The 20,180-nt window shown below is 47.8% G+C and overlaps 1 protein-coding gene across 1 annotated transcript; it reads right to left on the reverse strand.

Moving 5' to 3' along the window:
* Nucleotides 1-1,712: 1,712 nt before the first annotated feature.
* Nucleotides 1,713-19,083, reverse strand: Rab43 (RAB43, member RAS oncogene family). Its single transcript, XM_051203337.1, has 3 exons — nt 18,626-19,083; nt 4,110-4,293; nt 1,713-2,071 (listed from the first exon to the last, which is right to left on the reverse strand). Exons 1-3 carry the CDS (start codon nt 18,821-18,823, stop codon nt 1,821-1,823), a joined length of 633 nt encoding a protein of 210 aa, XP_051059294.1. The 5' UTR covers nt 18,824-19,083; the 3' UTR covers nt 1,713-1,820.
* Nucleotides 19,084-20,180: the final 1,097 nt, after the last annotated feature.

Genomic DNA, 20,180 nt, shown 5'->3' on the forward strand with positions numbered 1-20,180 from the left:
ACCCTTAGAGCAGGGCTGTTCCTGCTTAAGGGCACAGGGCAGGGCCTTGGCACCTGGGGATTGAGAAAGGGAAGTGAGGTGATCTTCCTGTGAATGGAAAAAGAAATAATCTTCCTAGTTGCTGGGTGAGCTGGAGGGCACCGGTAAAGAAGGCTCCCTGGACCAACTAGAGCTTATCCAGTTCTATCCAGTCCAGGTTAGACCTTAATGGTAGCAGTTCTCCACCTTCCTAATGTTATGGCTACTTGCAGCTTCTACCCAGTAAGCCACAGTGACCCCCCCCAAGAGCAGCTCTGGTTCACTTAGGAAACCTTGCACCCCACCAGAACAGGCTCAGCTAATCCTCAGGCTGCCTCCTACCTTAAGGGGATCAGTGGGTCTAGCCCTGTTTATTTAGTTCTGTCTCCCTAGGCTGCTATGGAGTTGTTGCAAAGCCCTGCTTCCGGCCCTGTGGCCAATATACCTAGGAAAAGGGGCTGACAGACCAGAATGTTTTTAATGGGAGGCAAGGGTAGGACGGTAGCAGGAAAGGAGATGCAGGGACCAACCCTGATCCATGATTACACTGGACTAACCCTGACTCAATGGCTAGGGCCCCATGGCTGCTGTGGCCTTCCTTGTGGGCCTAAAAGCAGTTTATTCTGTGGATGTGTGAGGTGGTAGAAGGGCACAGAGGTGGGCTGACTCAAAGGGGCAACACTACCTTAGAAACATCCCCTGGTTCAATCCCTGTACCTAGGTGCTTTGTTGATCCCTGAGCCTGCCAAAGCACAGACCTAAGAACCCACTTTTCCTTCTGACCCCAGCAGGAAGCACATGTTAAGGCAGGCAAAGGAACAGTGAGTGCAAAATGGCCAGGTCTCAGGCCACTAAGTACTTGTCTGTTTTGCTTTGAAACTGTAAGCTAGGCCAGGACCAAGGGAGAACTAGAAGCTCTGAACATGAGGCAGGAAAGGTCCCCCACACGAGGCAAGGCTGCCATCCACAGCACCCTCAACCTCCACCTCTGGGACACAGCAGAAGCTACTGTTTCGATGTTGTCATTTGTAGTGCTGAGGACTGAACACAGGGCCGGGGTGAGCTTAGCATGTGCTCCACCTGTGTCCCCTCACCCCCAACCCCACCCCCACAAGCTGCCTCCTCCTTAAATATTCACTTTCCTATCTCAACCCTCCACACTGAAAGATTAGCTGCTTTGGCAACCTGACTGGCAAAATGTTGGGCCTCAAGCCAGCAGACAGTCCCCAGCTGGCCCCTGGCCATGACCTACACTTGTGTCAGTGAAAATGAGATACTACATGGAAAAGCAGAAAAACTCAAGAGGTCTTGGTAAGGCAGCTAGCGACTCAGGCCCAGGGAGCCGTATAGACGCTCCAAACTGGCAGTGGGGGGGGGGGGTGCTGCTTCCTCCTGATGAGCTCAGGCTTCCCAGGGACGAGGCTGAGCACCAATCCACTTTTTACACTCTGGTTAGAGGCCGGAGAATGACCTGGAGGAACCTGGGGTACCAGCCACATCCCTGGAAAGCAGCAGTCAAGGCAGGAGAAGGTTAAGACCAGCACATGGGGACTGGGCAGCACGTTTCCCACCATGGCTCAGGCTAGTCCTGGAATGTGAAGAACACGGAGGAGCAGGTGCTGGCTGGCCTTCTGCACAGGACACCCTGCTTCCCCTTTCTACCCAGCTTCCAGACCAGAGGTGCAGAATCCCTCTAGAGAAAGAAACCAGTGCCCTGGAGGGCTGGCTCTGAATGGTGGGGCTTGACAGGTTGCAGGCAAAGGAGATGGGGAGGTCTTGGCCTGCCTGCCCTGCCCCCCCAGTCAGCACCCACAGCCCCAGCTCTCGGTAACATCCTTGCTGTCCAGCTGGATGTGGTCAGTGCTCTTTTCACTGAACAGGGGACCTCCGTGCCTCATGATGAGTTCAGTGGCCACTCTGGTGAAGGCCTCCTCCACATTGCTGGAGTCCTTGGCAGAGGTCTCGATAGCACAGAGGATGTCATAGTGCTCAGCCAGGCTCTGTGCCTCAGTCAGAGGGACCTCCCGGAAATCAGCAAGGTCTGACTTGTTCCCTGTGGAGAAAGGCCAGGTAGAGCATGGTAAGACCCACAGGTGCCAGACCAACACAGTTCTAGCTAGCAGAGCCACACTAAGAGTCCCAGACCATGTCCCCTCCACCAGACCCAGATAAACACTGCTAGGTATGGTGATTTCCTGTCTTAAAATAGCCCTTTGTTGGTTGGTGATACTTTTTTGTTTCATTTTGTTTTTCAAGACAGGGTTTCTCTATGTAACCCTGGCTGTCCTGGAACTCACTCTGTAGACCAGGCTGTCATGGAACTCACTGAAATCTGCCTGCTTCTGCCTCCTGAGTGCTGTGATTAAAGACATGTACCATCACCTCCTACCTTAAAATAGTCCTTTTTGTTTCAACCTTTTAAAAATGTTATGTGTATGGGTGTTTTGCCTGCATGTCTGTGAACCATGTGTATGCCTGGCAGCCACAAAGACCAGAAGATATCATATCCCCTGAAATTACACATAGTTGTGAGTTCAAATAGAGGTGTTGGGAAAATTCAGGTTATTGGGAAGTGTTCAAATCACTGAGCCATCTCTCTAGCCCCCATCTTATTTATTTACTTGTTTATTTCTTTGTTTTTGAGATAGGGTCTTACTGAGTAGCTACGGCTGGGCTAGAACTCAGTATGTAGACAAGCCTGACCATGATGAACTCACAGAGACATTTGCTTCTGCCTCCTAAATGCTGGGAATAGAGGACAGTGTCACCACACCCAGCATATTTTAGCAATTTTTGAAAATAGTTCTAGCTGGGCAGCAGTGCCACATGAGGCAGGAGATCTCTGAGTTCAAGACCATGGACAGGTGCCAGGGCAGCCAGGGTTATACAGAGAAGCCCTGTCCCAAAAAGCCAAAGAATAACAAAATAAAGAGTTCTCACTAGGTTACCCAGGCTAGACTTGAACCTGTTGACTAAAGCAATCCTCCTGCCCCTCAGCCTCTTGATAGCTGGAACAAGTGTAGCCACCAAGTCAGGATGCCTTTATTTTAAAGTTCTTTTTTATTTTATTATTTTTTTTAAAGACCAGGCTGTGTAGCCTAACTGTCCTGGCACTTGCTCTGTAGACCAGGCTGACCTTGAACTCACAGAGATCCACCTGCCTTTGCCTCCCAAGTTCTGGGTTTATATTTTAAAGCTCTTATTCTTGGATGGCAAGATGGCTCAGTGGGTACAGGTACTTGCTGTTAAACTAGGTAACCTGAGTTCAATGTCCAGTATCTACATGGCGGAAGGAGAAAACAGACTCTAAGTTGTCCTTTGGCCTATACATGTGTGCTTTGGCAATGTCTATACCAATATACATACACCAGACAGACGATGGATGGATGGATGGATGGATGGATGGATGGATGGATGGATGGTGGCAGGCAAGCAGGCAGGCAGGCAGCAGGCAGGCAGGCAGATCAATTTTTAAAAATTTAAATTCTTACTCTAGACCAGAAAGGCAGCTCAGCAGGAAATGACACTTGTTGCCAAGTCCAGTGATCTGAGTTCAGTTCCCAGAACCCACTAGTAAAAGGAGAGAACTGCCTCCAGAAAGTCTGTCATACATGTGAGCATGCACACATGCTCACACAAACTAAGTGAATATAATTTTAAAATGCAAAAGAGAAGTTCTTACTCTATGGCCTTTCATCTTGTTTTCCTTCTGTTCTTTTTCCTTTGCAGTGCTGGGGATGAAACCTATAGCCTCGTGCATACTAGCTATATGCTCAGCCAATGAGCAGCAAGTCAGCTGCATTGCTTCCTCTGAGCAGGAGAAGCAGTGCTGTTTGCAGAGACGCCATGCCTTAGAGCTAGAGCGGTTGGCCCAGAACACACAGGACTACAAAGCAAACTCCTGCCTTCTAATCTCAATTTTGAGTCCAACTTTTAAACTGACTACAAGCTCCTGGTTCAACTCTGGCTCCTTTCCTGGCCAAGCTCAGCCCCTCCCAAGGCAGGCTTGCCTTATACACTGGAAAAGAAAAAAGGCAAAGGTAGATATAAGACTCGTTCTCAGGCCCCTCCAGCCACCATCCCTATCTCACCAATCAGCAGCTGCACAATGTTGGAGCCTGCATACTTCCTCACATCCTCAATCCAGTGAGGCACTGACAAGAAGGAGCTCCTCTTGGTGATGTCATATGCAAGGATGGCCCCATTGGCACTGCGGTAGTAGCTCTGGGTGATGGTTCGGAACCTCTCCTGGCCAGCCGTGTCCCAAATCTGTAGCTGAAGAAAGGGGTCAACCCAGTGACACATGTCAAAGGGACAGGAAGGGCAGTCCCATAGACCCATGTCCAGAACAGTGAGTTCATTGACCTAATGGTAGCTCACAGCAATAGTCCTCTACAAGCCTTAGAAAGCAACTCCAGCCAGGCAGTGTTGGTACACACCTTAATCCCAGCACTTGGGAAGCAAGAATTCTAGGACAGGCTCCAAAAATACACAGAGAAACGCTGTCTTAAAAATGAGAAAAGCAACTCAGGGTTGGGGAGATGGTTCAGAGGTTCAGGGCAATTGCTATGCAATCCAAAGGACCAGAGTTTGGATTCCAGCACTCATTTAACAACCAGGTATCCTGTGCACCTGTTACCTCAGCAATATAAGTGGGCAGAGGCAGGATGACTAAAGCCCCAGGCTCGGAGAGAGACCACAAAAGGAGTAGATGGCAAATAATAGCAGGACATCCAATTCTCCTGGCCTCTGAATGTACACACACAAAAAATACAGAAAAATAAAAGAAAGCAACTCAGAGATCCAAAGGAAGAAAAGAGAAAGGGTGGGGAGCAGCTTGTCTCACAACTCTAGGGTCCCTCAAGACATCTGAACAAGTCCGCCATGGCCTGGCTCTCCCCTACTCCTGGTTTGCAGCGGCTGACCACTAGAGTCTGCAGGCAAGGAACGCGCTCCAGGGAGCATTCAGATCGTGCAGACTACACCTTCAGGTCTTTTCTGCTGCTCACTGGGTCCAGGCTGTACAGTACTGGTCTCCTAATGTTCCCCGTTGGTAGTGAGGAGGCTGGACTGGGGCAGTAACTACCTACTTATCTGCTTTGGCCAAAGCACAGAGCACATGGTCTTTCTTCACTCTTTATTTCTTCATTTAACAAATGCCAGTGCCCTATGGTAGACACCCTGCTGGGCATGGGCAGTGGAGAGGTGGTGTGTACATGTGATGATCCTTGACAGGGACAATCGAAGAACAAATGGCTAAGATATCTCTATATTTGATAAAAAAAAAAAAATACTGATTTTAAAACCCAAGGATATCAACAAATCCCAAACAGAGAAACAAAAAACTGCAGATCATAGCCAAACTGACAAAAAACAAACAAACAAAAAAGCAATTAATTAAATCTAGGCTTCCTAAGTTACTGGATGATAGTAGCAAGGCTGGATGATGATCACTTCCTTTTTTATTCTAATGAACACTCAGTCATCACCTCTACAGAATAGCCCCATCTACTCCCTCACCCCAATTTCTTTGTCTTTCTTTCTTTTTGGATAGTAGGTCAGTTTGAGTGTTATGAAAGCTGAAAGCCTTTTCCACTACACAGAGAACACAAATCAGCCACAACTGCCAAGAATACCACACTGACACCAATCCCTACCACGCTGACACCAATCCCTATCACCACACTGACACCAATTCCTACCACATTGACACCAACCCCTGGCACACCTGCTTCTCAATCCTTCCCAGAAAGCCTCTCGCCTGCATTTGACCTTTAGGAGAAATTCTCCAGGCTACTGGTATCTATAGCTGTGTCCATGAGCAACTGTGGGGTCAGAGCACTTGGAGTCCCAGTAAAGACAAAAATTGTCTCCCAGAGCACACATGCACAAAAACACATTGCCCCTTCTCAGTCACCAAGCAGGGTTGGACAGGGGAGTTCAGTCCCTTCTTTGACTGAGAACTACCATTCTCAGGGAGGGTGGGGCTCTTGTTTTCTTTTAAGCTCCACACTTAATGACTCCCAGCCTATGCTGATCTATAAACCTCCAGGAGCCATGGTGAAGCAGTATTGTCTGCATCACCAGGCCCTTCCCCAGGACAGGCAGCCTCTCCTACCCATCCTCTATCACTTTAGCATAGCTCTTCCTAGGCAGAAGCAACTCTTGTTCCCTTCATGTTCCAGCCTCTCAAACAGCTCACACCATAGACAGCATTGTTGTTTTACTCAGGTATCCTACATCAAGAAGACTTCAGGAGCTAGGCAGGGAGCATGAGATATAGCAACACATACACACATAGATACTACACACAAAGACACCACACACACATAGACACTATACACACTTATCACACACACTACACATACATACACACACACCATACACACCACACACACACTCACTACACACACTCACCAGAAGCAGGGGCTGTAAGCTGCTTTCCAGGGATTCATGGTTTATAGTCCCATGGAGTAAGTCACATGACTACAGTAAACCAACCCTGGTTTTTAGGTTAAAACCATCTCTGGAAGTACAGTTCTAAGACCTGTACCCTGTCCTGTCCTGTCCCTCCCAATGGAAAAGGAGTCTGTCCTGAGTAAGCAGACAGTGGAAAGTTCCAGGCTTCTTTGCATAAGATGAGAACCATGGAAAAGTCAGCTCTCAGGGCAAAACCTGAGATAGTCAGACTGACCCAAATACCTGTTCCTGAGCTATTTTTTATGATGTCTTGGGACATGAGTCAATCCAGGAGGTAGGGTTTGAGGGCTCCTCCTCCAACCAGTCTCCTCTTCGATGCTGTCCTCTAGGGAAGGAAGAGCTTAGCCGCGGGTTCTGCAGGGTACGGAATCCACAGTGTATTATCCTAACTGGTGAAGGGCACCTCTGCCTCTCTGGGTAAGAACAGTGCTTAAGTCTTCCCCCAACCCCTCCCATGCCCCTGGGCTGGAATGGCAGCCTCACAGCTCAACAACCATCTGTAATGAGATCTGGTGCCTCTTCTGGTGTGCTGACAGAACACTGTATACATAATAAATAAAATCTTTAAAAAAAGAAAAAGACTTGGTAGCTCCTTGGAACTAACTCTTCAAGCAGCTGGAGCTATCAATTTCTCATCTCTGGTTCTTCAAAGCCTTCTTTCTTCCTTCACCTTTGTCTGCCATCTCCATTCTCAGGTTTCTATCCTGGTCATCCCAGGGACTCCTCAGCCACCCTCTCATCTAACGCCACTGCTGCTGCCACAGCCTCTGGTTCTGCTCTCACCTCTTTTAGTCCACTTTACTAATAATAATGATCAAAAGTAGGGAAGTAGAAGCCCTTTGGGAGAACCCTTTCATTTGACCTAACGTCACAACCCCAGGGCTCAGAACAGGAGGGTGTCCTGCAGCCACGGAATGAACTGACTTCCTTCTTAAATAGCCAGGAAGATGTTGTACCAGGTTACTGCACCATCATGGTGTGGTCCTTCAAACAAACCAAGGACTGTATTTGTCTCAATCACAGGTCCTGGGGGAAAATGGATGCTAGAGTTCACCATGCAGTTTGAAGCAGTCAGGATGGGGTGATGCCTTGGAGTTGGAGGTCTGCTCGGGCAGCCAGCAGCTGTGGCTGCTGTTTACCTTCCTCAAGGAATCCATTCAGTGTTCAAATCAGCATGGGAGTCATGAAGCCAATCAGAGCCAACTACTTGGCTAATAATCCTCTGTTCAAGGTAGCCAGAGTACCAGGGGAAGCTTTAATAGCTGTCAAATTATGTTAGTCACCAAATCTTAACTTATTTAAAGGAAAAATAAATGTTATAAAAGGATGCTTATAATAAAGGCCTATCATTACTATTGATAGTGTGTCAACTGTATTTAACAGTGTTTAACTCTAATCCAATGCCCAGAGGCAAGTCTTGATCTGATAGAGACCAAGTGAGGGCAAGAAAAGTGAAAATACATTGACCTGCAGACATCAGCTGGTGGCAGACAAAAAGGAATTCAAAGGAGCCAGCATCAGAGGGATGTGGACAGCCTCTGTACCCAGAATTCCTCCCACTCCCTCAACATGGTTAATCAAGGTGAGCATTAGAAAGTACTATATTCCCTTGCTGTAATGTAGCTCCTGCATGGGAGTTTTGTGACAATGCAGAGAAGCATCTGCCATGTGACAGGACAGCCATGCCAGCTTTCTGCAGGTTTCCTCATCACACTCTGGATAGCATCAGCCCATCTCACAAAGAGAACAGTCCATGATGCTTTGAATCCAGACAGGCTTCAGAAATCAACAGAGTGCCTGGAGCTGTCAGCATTTCCTATTTGTCACTCCAAGATCAATCTTTCAGAGATAGGATCTTATATATCCAGGCTGGCCTTGAACCCTCCTTGTAGCCAAAAAGGACCTTGAACTTCTGATCCTCCTGTCTCCATCATCTGAGTCTTGGTATTACAGGCATGAGCACCACCATTCTAGTTATATGCAGAACAGGAAATAGAAACTATGGCTTCATACATGCTGGGCAAGCACTCTACCAACTGAGCTACATGCCCAGCTGCAAGATTATTCTTTACATCTACAGAGTTGCAGGAGAGAAGCTGTGGCAGGGGTATTTCAAGCCTGCAGCCCTAGCCCCCCACTGTGTGCAAGGTCCCACAGCATATGGAAAGCTTTTTCAGCAAATCTTCTCAGTGAGTTACATCTCTCACAAGAATCAAACCCTTGCCTGAACTTTCTTGATGTGTTTGCCTTTGGCAAACAGGTCCTGCCCTAGTTGCTTACAAAGAGCTGACAGCTCCTAATACCCTTCCCTTCCTGGAAGCTCAGACCACCCTCTTATTACTAGCCACAAGGCTGCAGCACCAAGGGGTGAGCACCTCTCAGGCACCTGGCCCAGTTCAGGTGAGTACCATGACCAGGGCAGTAAAAATATCTTCTAATCCCAGCAGTGGTGGTTCACACCTTTAATCCCAGCACTCAGGAGGCAGAAACAGGCAGATCTCTGTGAATTCAAGACTACAAAAGCTAGTTCCAGGACAGGCTCCAAAGCTACAAAGGGAAACTCTATCTCAAAAAAACAAAAAAAAAAAAGTCTACGCTACAAGTTCTGCCCTCCATGACCTTCAGCTCAGAGTCTCCACAGTTAAGTCTCTAAACTCACACTCTATCACCAGATAAGGTGATTTTTTTTTCTTTTTCTTCCTTTCTTCCTTTTTTTTTTTTTTAACTAGGGGAGCTTGAGCTAGGACCTAGTGCATACTAAGCAAGGTGTTCTAGCACTGAGCTGCATTCCTAGTCTCCCAGACTTTCTTATTTTCCTAGACTCACAGTCTCAACTCTCCCCACTCTTCCCGGCCCGCCCTGTGCTCTGCATCTTTGGTAGTGAGGAAGTAACCCCAGCCTGGGGTCTCAGCTCAGTCTTGGGCCCGTGTGTCCTCCTCCACTTAGTCACCACATCACTCAGAACACAGTGCCAGGCAGCCTCCCAGACACTTTGTTTCCCGCTGTTCTCAGAACACAGGGGGCACAGCTCATGTAGACAGGCGGTGGTGGTGCACACCTTTAATTCCAGCTCTCGGGAGGCAGAGGCAGGTGGAACTCCATGAGTTCAAAGCCAACTTGGTCTACAGAGTGCGTTCCAGGACAGCCATGGTAGTTACACAGAGAAACCCCGTCTTGCAAAACTTAAAAAAGAAAAAAAGAAAAAAAAAAAAGAAAAAAGAATACTCATCCATTTTTCAGTGCCTCCCTCAGCCCTCCTGTCTCCGTGAACCTGGACAAGGTGAGCTGCTGCCTCCTCTGGACTTGTCCAAGCATGCAACATGCATCCATGCATGCCCATGACAGCTATGGGCACCACAGGGCCCTGCTCTGTAGCAGCCATCTTCACTATCAACATTCTGCCCTGTTCTTGCCCTGTTTGCAGCAGGTCCACTGCCTGGTTCATTCTCTCTAGTCACCACAGTGACATCGTGCCAGGTGCTATCTGAGATGAGGCCTGACGGACAGAGCCAGCTTCTGCTGAACCTTTTCCTCTTCAGAGCCTGGACACTGAGAGAAGGCAGGGGTGTTGAGATCTCTCTTTCTCAAGTCATCTTCAGCTCCCAGCTCCCAAACACACTGTGTACCAGCCCAAAGCAGCCAAGGAAAACACAAAGAAGCCTCTAAAACTATGACCCAAAATAAACCATTACTCCCTTTCATGTTGATTTTATTTAGGCATTCTGTTAGTGATGAAAAACTAACCCACGCCTGTGAACTGGAGGCCCAACTGGTGGGACTCTCAGGTCAAGATGTACTGAGTCCCCTTCAAAAATGAAAATGGACTGGAGAGGTTGGAGAGGTGTCCCAGTGTTAAGAGCACTTGCTGGGCTTTCAGAGGACCAGGTTCAATTCCCAGCACCCATAGTGCAAATTCCAGTTCCAGGGAATCTAACACCCTTCTAGCTTCTGCAGACACCAGGCATACACATGGGACACATACATGCAGGTAAATATTTATGCACATAAAACAAAAATGAATCTTTTTAAAAATGTAAAAAGAGCCAGGCATGATGGTAGGGCACCCTTTAATCCCAACAATCAGAAGGCAGAGACAGATGGATCTCTGAGTTCAAGGCCAGCCTGATCTACACAGAGAGCTCCTAGACAACCATAATTACATAATAGACCCTGTCTCGGGGAAAATAAAAAGGAAAAAGATGGGACACATTTAGCAAAAGCTTGTCACAATCTACCAAATGTCAGAACTGTCTTCAGGACCTATGTGTGCCCCTAACCCAGAAACCTGACTACTTTTCCTTTTTACAGTGCTGGGAATGGAACCCAGGGTGAGCAGACTGGGCAAACAAACACTCTGGCAATGATATATTCTTACCCCTAGAACTGGTTTTGTTTGTTTGGCAGGTTGTTTGGTTTCTTGTTTTTTTATTACATTTTATTTATTCTTGTGTTCAGGAAAGGGATGTGCCCACAGAGGTCAGAACTTTCAGGAGTAAGTTCTTTCCTTCATCATGTGGGTCCTAGGGATCCCTCAAGTCATCAGGCATACTGGCAAACACCTTTAACCACTGTGCTATCTCACAGACTCCTGGAATTCGTTGGTTTTTGGGACAGGGTCTCACTTAGTTGCCCAGGCAGGCTTTGAACTTGCAACCCTTTTGCCTGAGGCTTATGAAAGCTGAGATGGCAGGCTTGTACAATCAGACCTGAAAAGTATCTGTTTTCAGGGGTTTTTAACATGTGTTCATGGTCATCTCATAAATAGACTCTTAGGACAGCTACAATGACCCATGCCTTTTATCTCAGCCACTAGGGCTGAAGCAGGACAATCCCTTTAGCATAGTACTAAGTCAAGATAGTCAATATAGAGCCTTTCTCAAAAATAAAGTTGGCCATGATATCATAAGCCTTTAATCCCAGGCTGATCTCAGTGAGTTCCAGGCTTATCTACACAGCCAGTGCCAGGGCAGCCAGGACTACATAAGACCCTGTCTCAAATGAGTGTGTGTGTGTGTGTGTGTGTGTGTGTGTGTGTAGGGGAATATACAATAGATATAGTTAAATAGAATTATACGTGTATATATACATGTATACACATATATAAGTAAAAACAAAGATGTGACTGGATAGCAATGTGACTGAATTTTTGACATCACAACTTAGAACTTAAATGTTCAATCAGCTGTGACACTCTCCATCCAGGATCTTTTCTGTAATCTGGCACTTTCTCTTTTGGCAGGTTTTCAGGGGTGGATCTGAGGATTAAAGTCTTACAGGGCCACTAGGGCCTGCCATGGTGTTAAGCAATTCTTTGGTTCAGAATGAAGCCTGGTGCCAATATGGTGGCTCACATCAGCATTTGGAAGGTTGAGACGGGAGAATCACAACACTGAGGTCGTCCCAAGCTACAGAGTAAATTCTAGATCAGCCAGCCAGCCCTTTATAACAAAAAAATTAAATTAAAAGGAAAGAAAGAGGGCTGAGCATTTAGCTCAGTAGTAAAGTCCTTGTGTAGGATCTCGGGTTCAATCCCCAGCACTGGAAATAAAAGAGCCACTCTCAAACCTCACACTGAGGACTGGCTCTCCCTTTTTCCATCCAGGATGGGGAGGTCTCCAAGACAAAGTGGGACAATTAAGGATAGAAGAGGCCAGGTGTGGGCAAGCTTGTAATCCCAGCTCTTCACACTGGAGGATGTTCCAAATTTAAAACTACCCTGGGCTGTACAGCAAGTACAGGCCAGTCCAGGTTACATAATGAGACCCTGTCTCATATAATGACAACAAAAACCAGAAAATATTAAATGGCATCTATTCTTGACAAAGGTTTTTACTCATGAACTCAAAGGGTTAGGGGTTCCTTAACCAACAGGATTTGGTTGGTTTCTATTGCAATGTGAATAAAGCATTTTGTATTGAACCATTAGTCTAGAAGACAAGTTTTCTCTCTTATTCAAAGTGGTTATTTTCAACACTGCTCAATTCATTTGAATTAGCAAGGATTTGTTTATAACAAGCACCTGGTATTACAATGTTGAAACAATACTACTAGCTAAATAGTACAATACAAATGATTCATGATAAGCAAATTTTTTAAATTTTTGTTTGTTTCTTAAAGCAGGGTTTTTCTATGCAGTCCTAGCTATCCTGGAACTCATTCTGTAGACCAAATTGACTTTGGATTCAGATCCTCCTGCCTCTGCATCCCAAGTGCTGGAATTAAAGGCATGTGCCACCACCACCCAATTTATTTTTTTAACTTTTAAATAATACCTATTTGGGGGAGGAGAGCACATGTGTAGCACACAAGTGTGGAGGACAGACAACAACTTTCAGGAGTTAATTATCTCCTTCTACCAAGTGGGTACCAGGGACTAAACTCATCAGGTTGTTAGGCTAGATAGCAAGCACCTTTATCCACTGAGCTGCCTCACTGGCCTCCATGACCAGATTTTACACTGATCCCCACCTCTCTCACTTGTTGACTGTGTGTTTGCTGCCTGTGGTGAAGGGCATAACACTACAAAGACAACAATGCTCCAGACTAGGAACAGAAAGGCTAGGCTCTAGTTCAAGACGTGCCACATCCTGGTTGCCTTTCCTCCCTTTATACAGTGTAGACATCTCCCACAAGGGTGCCGCAAAGATCAAATGGAGGAATGAATGAGGGGAGTGATGAAATGGGTAAGATGCACATATGTAAGTGTGCTCCTCCTGCTACTGACCTTTAAACATGTCTCAGGCCCCACATACCCAAAGAAGCCAGATGTGGTAGCTGATACCCAAAATGCCAGCACTAGGCAGAGGCAGAAGAATCACAAGTAAAGAATATTCTGAGCTACAGAATATGACTTATCAAAAACAAAAACAAAAAACAAAAGGAGTCCAGGCAGTGGTGGCAAATGCTTTTAATCCCAGCACTTGGGAGGCAGAGGCAGGAGAATCTCTGTGAGTTGAGGCCAGTCTGGTCTACAGAGTGAGTGCCAGGACAGGCTCCAAAGCTACACAGAGAAACCCTGTCTTGAAAAACCAAATAAATAAATAAAAGGGAAAAGAAAGAGAAGAGAGGCAGGGAGGTCAAGTAGGTGGTGAACCCACCCTTCCTGACTCCCCATGACACTTCCTCTCTTGGGTACGTACATACCATCACACTTCCCATTCTGATGATTATCCACTAGGGTAAAAGCTGGACAGGCATCTTAGACAACAGTAAGTTAGAAGAGGTGCCATCATATACCCAAGGTAATAGGTGCTGTACTAAGGGTTAGTTTGCCTCTGTGGTTCTGGAGCTAGCCCTCCCCCAGCCTTGCCTTCCCACATGAGCACAGCGAGGACAGTAAGAATCCTCAGGAGGCAAGGTTTAGTTTACAATGAGCATGGTGACCATTGGTATCAAGAACAGATTTCTTCAGACAATCACTGTGACCCAGAACATCTCTTATCTAACAGTCCTTCTTCTATTCTGAGCATAACCAAAAAGTCAAATTGATTTTATCCAAATAGGAAACGCACAAATGAAAAGCCAGGTCCTAGGCTGGAAGAACTGGGAAGGCAAACAAGAAAAGTCTTGGTTTGTGAAGCTTAGTAGGAGGGTACTTGTCTTTAGTGCACAGGCCTTGGATTCCATCACCAGCACTGACACACACACACACACACACACACACACACACACACACACACACACACTTTTAATCCTCCCTATACCTACTTTGGGAGTAACACAAACAGATATGAAACAAAGTATATTTATGAGGCCACAAACAGCTTGAGTCAAGGACAATGAGCTGGAAGTCCTGGTCCAAAGGCACAGATTCCATAAGAGTTGTAGAAGCTGGCCAGTGGTAGCACACACCTTTGATCCCAGCACTCAGGAGGCAGAGGCAGACATATCTCTGTGAGTTCAAGGCCAACCTGGCCTACAGAGTAAGTTTTAGAACAGCCAGGGCTATACCGAGACACTATCTTGAAAAACCAGAAAGAGAGAGATGTGGTAGTGTTTGTACCAAGTAGCCAGGAGGCCTGATGAAGCCATGTATAGGGATGAAAATCCTAACCAGGCTCCCAATACTTGGGGCCTGTGTGCCTAGTGATCTGCAAAACCAACTTTACATAACAGGCCTTTGTGTTGTTCATATAAAGGAAGGAAGAAGCAATGGGAATGGACTCAGGGTCTGGTTGGGGCTGAGCTTTCCTAGGGGACATAGCAGGGAATAGTGAGAGGAAACAAGCTCACCATCCCTAGTCATTTAGGAGAACATGGCAACAAAAGCAACATCAGACAAACCCTTTGTCTGCATTATACACTTTCCCCTTATTTACAATATATTTTGGAGGATAAAAAAGAAATGAGTAGTACTAATTGTTTTCTGTTTATTAGATTCAGGGTAGCTTGAGGGCCAGAGGGGTAAGGGAACTTCCCTAAGTAGCCTTTAAGGCTTTGAAATTTGCAATTTGAATCATATGCATAGATCACCTATTCAAAAAAGAAAAAAGAAAAAAAGAGAGAGAGTGTGTGAGAGAGAGAGCTAGGAAGGGCCAGCAAGATAGCTCAATGAATGAAGACGCTTGCTGCCAAGCCTGACAACCTGAGTTCAATTCACAGGACCCACATAGTGAAAGAAGTGAAGGGACTTTGCTTGAGACGTCTTGTGACCTCCACAAGCCTACTGTTGCACGAGCGTACATACATAAATAATAATAATAAATTGTTAAAACGTAATTTTTTAAAAAGCCAGGCAAACTTTAAATGCTTTCAAGCATGTCCACAGTTTTCAATAACCTTCACAAGCAGGTGAGTGGTCAGTCATTAGTCCCATTTCAGAGATGAAGAAGCCTGAGGCTCCAAGAGAGAACTGCAATTGCATTGACAGAAGTAAGACCCAAGCCTAAGAGTTCTTATTCAGACCCTCCAATCAGAAAGACAAGCTGCATTCAGATTCACATGCTACACCCAGTCCTCAGACCTATAGTCAAACACATCCAGGACACCTCAAATGCCCGTTTTAAAACTTGTGTGATCTGACTGGGTTTGTTTGTTTTAATTTACTGTATGGCTATATATGAAGTGTGTGTCAAACATGCACACATATACAAAGGTACACACATGCCAAGACATGTGTGTGGAGGTCAGGGGTCAACTTTCAGGCGTCAGTTCTCACCTTTCACCCTGGGTTCCAGGATCAAACTTAAGCAGCAAGGACTTTCACATGCTGAGTCATCTGACCACCCCCAAGTGGGGCTATCTCAGTGTCCCTATTAGCTGATAAACACCCTGAAATATTCTGGTGCCAACTCTTATTACTGAAAACATGCATAAGATTCCTAAGTATAAAAACTGGTTGTGGTAGTACACACCTGTGGTCCCAGCACTTGGGAAGTAGAGGCAAGAGGATCACAAGTTCAAGGGTATCCTCGCCTACATAGTGATTTTTTTGTTTGTTTTTCGAGACAGGGTTTCTCTGTATTGCTTTGGAGGCTGTCCTTGAACTAGCTTTTGTAGACCAGGCTGGTCTCGAACTCACAGAGATCAGCCTGCCTCTGCCTCCTGAGTGCTGGGATTAAAGGTATGTACCACTAACCCCCGGCTCTACACAGTGACTTTTGAGGCCAGCCTAGACTACATGAAGCTCTGTCTTGCAAAAAACAGAGAGAGAGGGGGCCCAAAAGCATACTCTGTTCTTAGTGAGTACGGTGCATCATCATTAGAACTTCAAGGCCACCTTTCCAGGTGCAGAAAGAAATCAGTGAAGAAGCACGTACCCAGAAGCCAGTCAAATCCAGAGTTCAAGTCCTGGTTTTTTCCCCTGATTTATAAAAGACCTGGGGTAAGCCAGCTACTTCACTTTTCTTGGCTTCAGCTTCCTCTATAAATATTAACCAGTAAACAGGCATATACTGGACAGCATGTATCTGACACTGGCCAGCTGGATCTCTGTGTCCTTAAGGAGCTTATCTTCAACAGGAAGAGACAAACAACCCAGGTAAGCTCATGTCTAGGTGAGCGCTATGAGCACATAGACAGCAGGGGAAAAGACCTGAGAGGTCAAGGGAGGGCTCTGTGGGAAAGCAGGGTTCGTGGGAGAACCAGGTAATAGAATATCAGTTACACAGGGATCTAAGGACACGGTATGACAAGGCGTGGATGAAAAGGTGGTAAGGCAGGAACAATCTTGGCATATCTACAGAAGAGGGCTAAAGAGGTCAGAGAACAGAGTTGGAGACAGTGCAGTGGTTGTAAAGGGAAATGAGCATAGAAAAAAAGAACTCCATTGAATCTGTTATTTTCAAATTTCCATTTTAGCAGAAGTCTCTAAACAAGTAAGCAAAACTGAAACACAGAACTGAATAAAAAATGGCTTTGCTCTGAAAACAAACACAAAACTGAATAAAATGGTTTTGCTCTGACCTGTTGCCTTCTTGGCCTTCCCAACTCACTTCAGATGGCTGCAACAGCAGGTGGCCTGTCTCTAAGAATTCCTTACCCTCTTACAAAGCCCAGATCAGGTGGGAGACAGGCTTACTGGTAGAGCTTATACACTGAGCCCTAAGATCAACCCCCAGCACAGCACAAAAAAAAAAAAAAAAAATTAAGAGTGACAATGACTTCCAGTCTATAGAACAGCTGCCTCACAATAGCTTCTAGAAAGGACAACCAACATACATACACAGCTCTGCCATTGACAGGCCCACAAGGCTGCCTTCTGAAGTTATCATAAGAAAAGGAAATAAGAAACTGCACTGTGCTGTATTGCATAACCTAAGCTTGAGTGCATAGTCCACCCAGGGCTGCACTAGGGGACGGGTTATCTCCACAGGTAAACAGGAATAATGCCCCCTCTTTGACCAATCTGCACCCGGATCCACACACACCAGACTCAGGCCAACAGCTTTCCAAAAGAGAACTATATTCCTTCTGTTTCTATTTTCACATTGCACTTTGTTGACTGCTGGCATTATCAAAGGTTGACCATGAATACACTCCACCCATGTCAGCCCTTACCTGGCCACCTGCTCCAAAGGGATGGTCCAGAACAACCATAGCTGCCTGCCTGCACCTGGCCCTTTTCCACCTCACAGAAACCAAAATATACTGATTGACTTGCTTTTTTTTTTTTTTCCCCTACACGATGGGACATGAGAGAGGCAACACCCAGAAATTATCCCAACTTTATAGAAACAAAGAGCTAAGTATCCCAGCCAAGGGCAACAGAGGGCAGGCCTACAGCCACCCAAATAAACAGAGCCACAGCAGCGACAGAGTCAAGAGACTCCCATCCCTGGGCTTCACTTCCTGAAAACACAGGGCAGCCCCCACCCAGTACTCTTTAAAGCAAAGATCCTTGTGAAGTTGAAACCAGGAAAAAACGGCAAAAGACTTCGGTGGGGTGCAAGCTGGGAAAGTTACTGTCAGCAAGAACAATGCTGTGTCTTGTCCAGGATGCTACTGTTAGAGAGGGCAGACACCTAGGTTAAGAAACTGATTTCATTCATCACAAATATTATTTATCAAATCATTGCCAGGACATTGTGGCAACCACATCCTGCTGTTTCTGCTGGGGTCATTGCCAAAGTTTGGTTCTCTCCCCCACCTTCCGGTATCTGTAAAGTTTTCGGTTTCTATCAAACCCCATCTGGGGAGGCCCCCCACCCCCACCCCGTGCTGGCCCTAGTGGAGTTGAGTTCCACCACCAGGTCTATAAAAGAGACTGCAGGGAGGCGTGGCCAGGGAGGAAATTCTGACAAAAACTTTTGGCCCTCCGGTCCTAGCTGCCACTACTTCCTGGTCCCTCCTGGTCACGGGGATGTCGTTATCTGGCTGAGTGCTCCCCAGAGAGCCGCGCAGAGGAGGGTCTGTCCCGGCATGCGCGGCGCTCACGGAACGGGCCGCAGGTTGCCTTTCGCCGCAAGTTATTTCGGAGGGCCCCCGGGCCGAGAGCGGAGGAGGAGGGCAGGTTCCTCCTCCACGCTCTGGCCGCCTACTGTCAGCAGAGCCCAAGGCGGTGCTTTCCGACCCGAACTCAGAGCGGACGGACATCAAGGCCCAGGCCGGCTCCGAAAGAAGGGGAAGCTGAAGGACTGTCCAGGAACCACCCGCCAAGAGCAAAGCAGCGGGCCGCGCCGCCTCCCACCTTGACCCGCTTGCCCTGGATCTCCAGCGTCTTCATGGTGAAGTCGACACCGATGGTGCTGCCCTGACGCGCGGAAAAGACGCCGGTCTTGAAGCGCTGCACCACGCACGTCTTGCCCACGCTCGCGTCGCCCACCAACACCAGCTTGAACAGGAAATCGTAGTGCTCGTCCTGATCCCCCGGGCCAGGACCCGCCATGTCTCCGAGGGAGACCTGGGACGCAGGGGTCCGGCTTGGGCTCACGACAGCCACAGGCCGAGGTCCGTGCGCCCCAGCCGCCCGGCCGCCTGACTACGTGGAGCCTCCGCAGCACCTGAACGAGCGGCGCGGACCGATCGACGGCCCCGCCCCGGAGCCCCGCGGACTCGGCTCCGCCCGGGAGCGCAGCGCCCGGCCCTCCCGCAGAGCTCTCGGCCAGCCGTCGGTGCTGCGCCGGCCCAGGACTACCTCAGGCCCGCTCGTGCGCCGCCTTCAGGGCGGGGCGTACCTCCCTGCTTCCCCAGCACCGCCCATCTTCGGCCGCTCGATGTCTGGGTCCCGCCCCCAGCACCGCCCAGATGCACCCTTCCTTAGCCTACGCCTCCTATCCTGTCAGTACAGTACCGACCCTCCCTCAGCACCACCCTTTCTAAGCGTCTCACCTCCCCGGCCCTTCCCGGAGCAGCAACCCGCGCCACACCACGGCCACCGCCCCCGACCCTTCTGTCAACATCACCCTAACCTCGCCCTCAGCACCATTCTTTCTCACTTCTCAGCATCTCAGTAACTGGGGCTCAAGCATCGTGCGGATCCGCTGTCAACACCTCCCTGAGCCTCCTCCACTTGGTCCTGACCCCGCCCTCAGCACCTCTTACCCCGCCTTAGCTGGTGATCCCGAGCCCGCCTTAGCTTGGACCTCGCCTTCGGCACTGCATCCAAGACGGAAATCCGCCCACACCTCTTCATAGCCCTCAAACTAACTCCTTCCTAATTCCTTTCATCGCAGATCTCAGACCCACCTCAGTCTGCTGCGACCCCCTCATAGCCTTCCGCCCCACAACCGCCCTATAACCTGCCCACCTCAGCCCAGAAAAAACTGTACTGGCCCTGTACTGGCCCGCCTCCGTCCCTCGCCTGGCTTGCACCAACCAAGTCAGGAGCATGCAAGAGGCCTCGATAGGATAGTGCTGGGGCAGGGGACAGTCAACTGACGATGAAGAGCTGGTCAAGCAGAACCCACCTCAATGTTCCCACTTCTGAGATGTGAAAGCCCTGGTAACACACATCAAAGGCAGCTTCCATTAGGTCAAAAATGAAGACAAGAGGAAAGGAAATTTTTTGAAGGTAGAATGACCCAGAGTCCCATTAGGAGGAATGATAGGCCAGACATGAGTCCAGCCAAATTTGGACTCCCTGGGAATATAGTCCAGATCCCTGCCCCTGAGAGGTACAAGGAAAACGTGTGAGCCAGCCAGCTCCTAAGTTTGGCCTGGGAAACAGAGGTCAAAGAAACAGACCCAGATGTCTGTAAGCAGTTTGAACTAGATCAAATAGGCCCTACCCCTAAAGATGAGAG

The sequence above is a fragment of the Phodopus roborovskii genome, unplaced genomic scaffold, assembly GCF_943737965.1.
Source record: "Phodopus roborovskii unplaced genomic scaffold, PHOROB, whole genome shotgun sequence".
Lineage (NCBI taxonomy): Eukaryota > Metazoa > Chordata > Mammalia > Rodentia > Cricetidae > Phodopus > Phodopus roborovskii.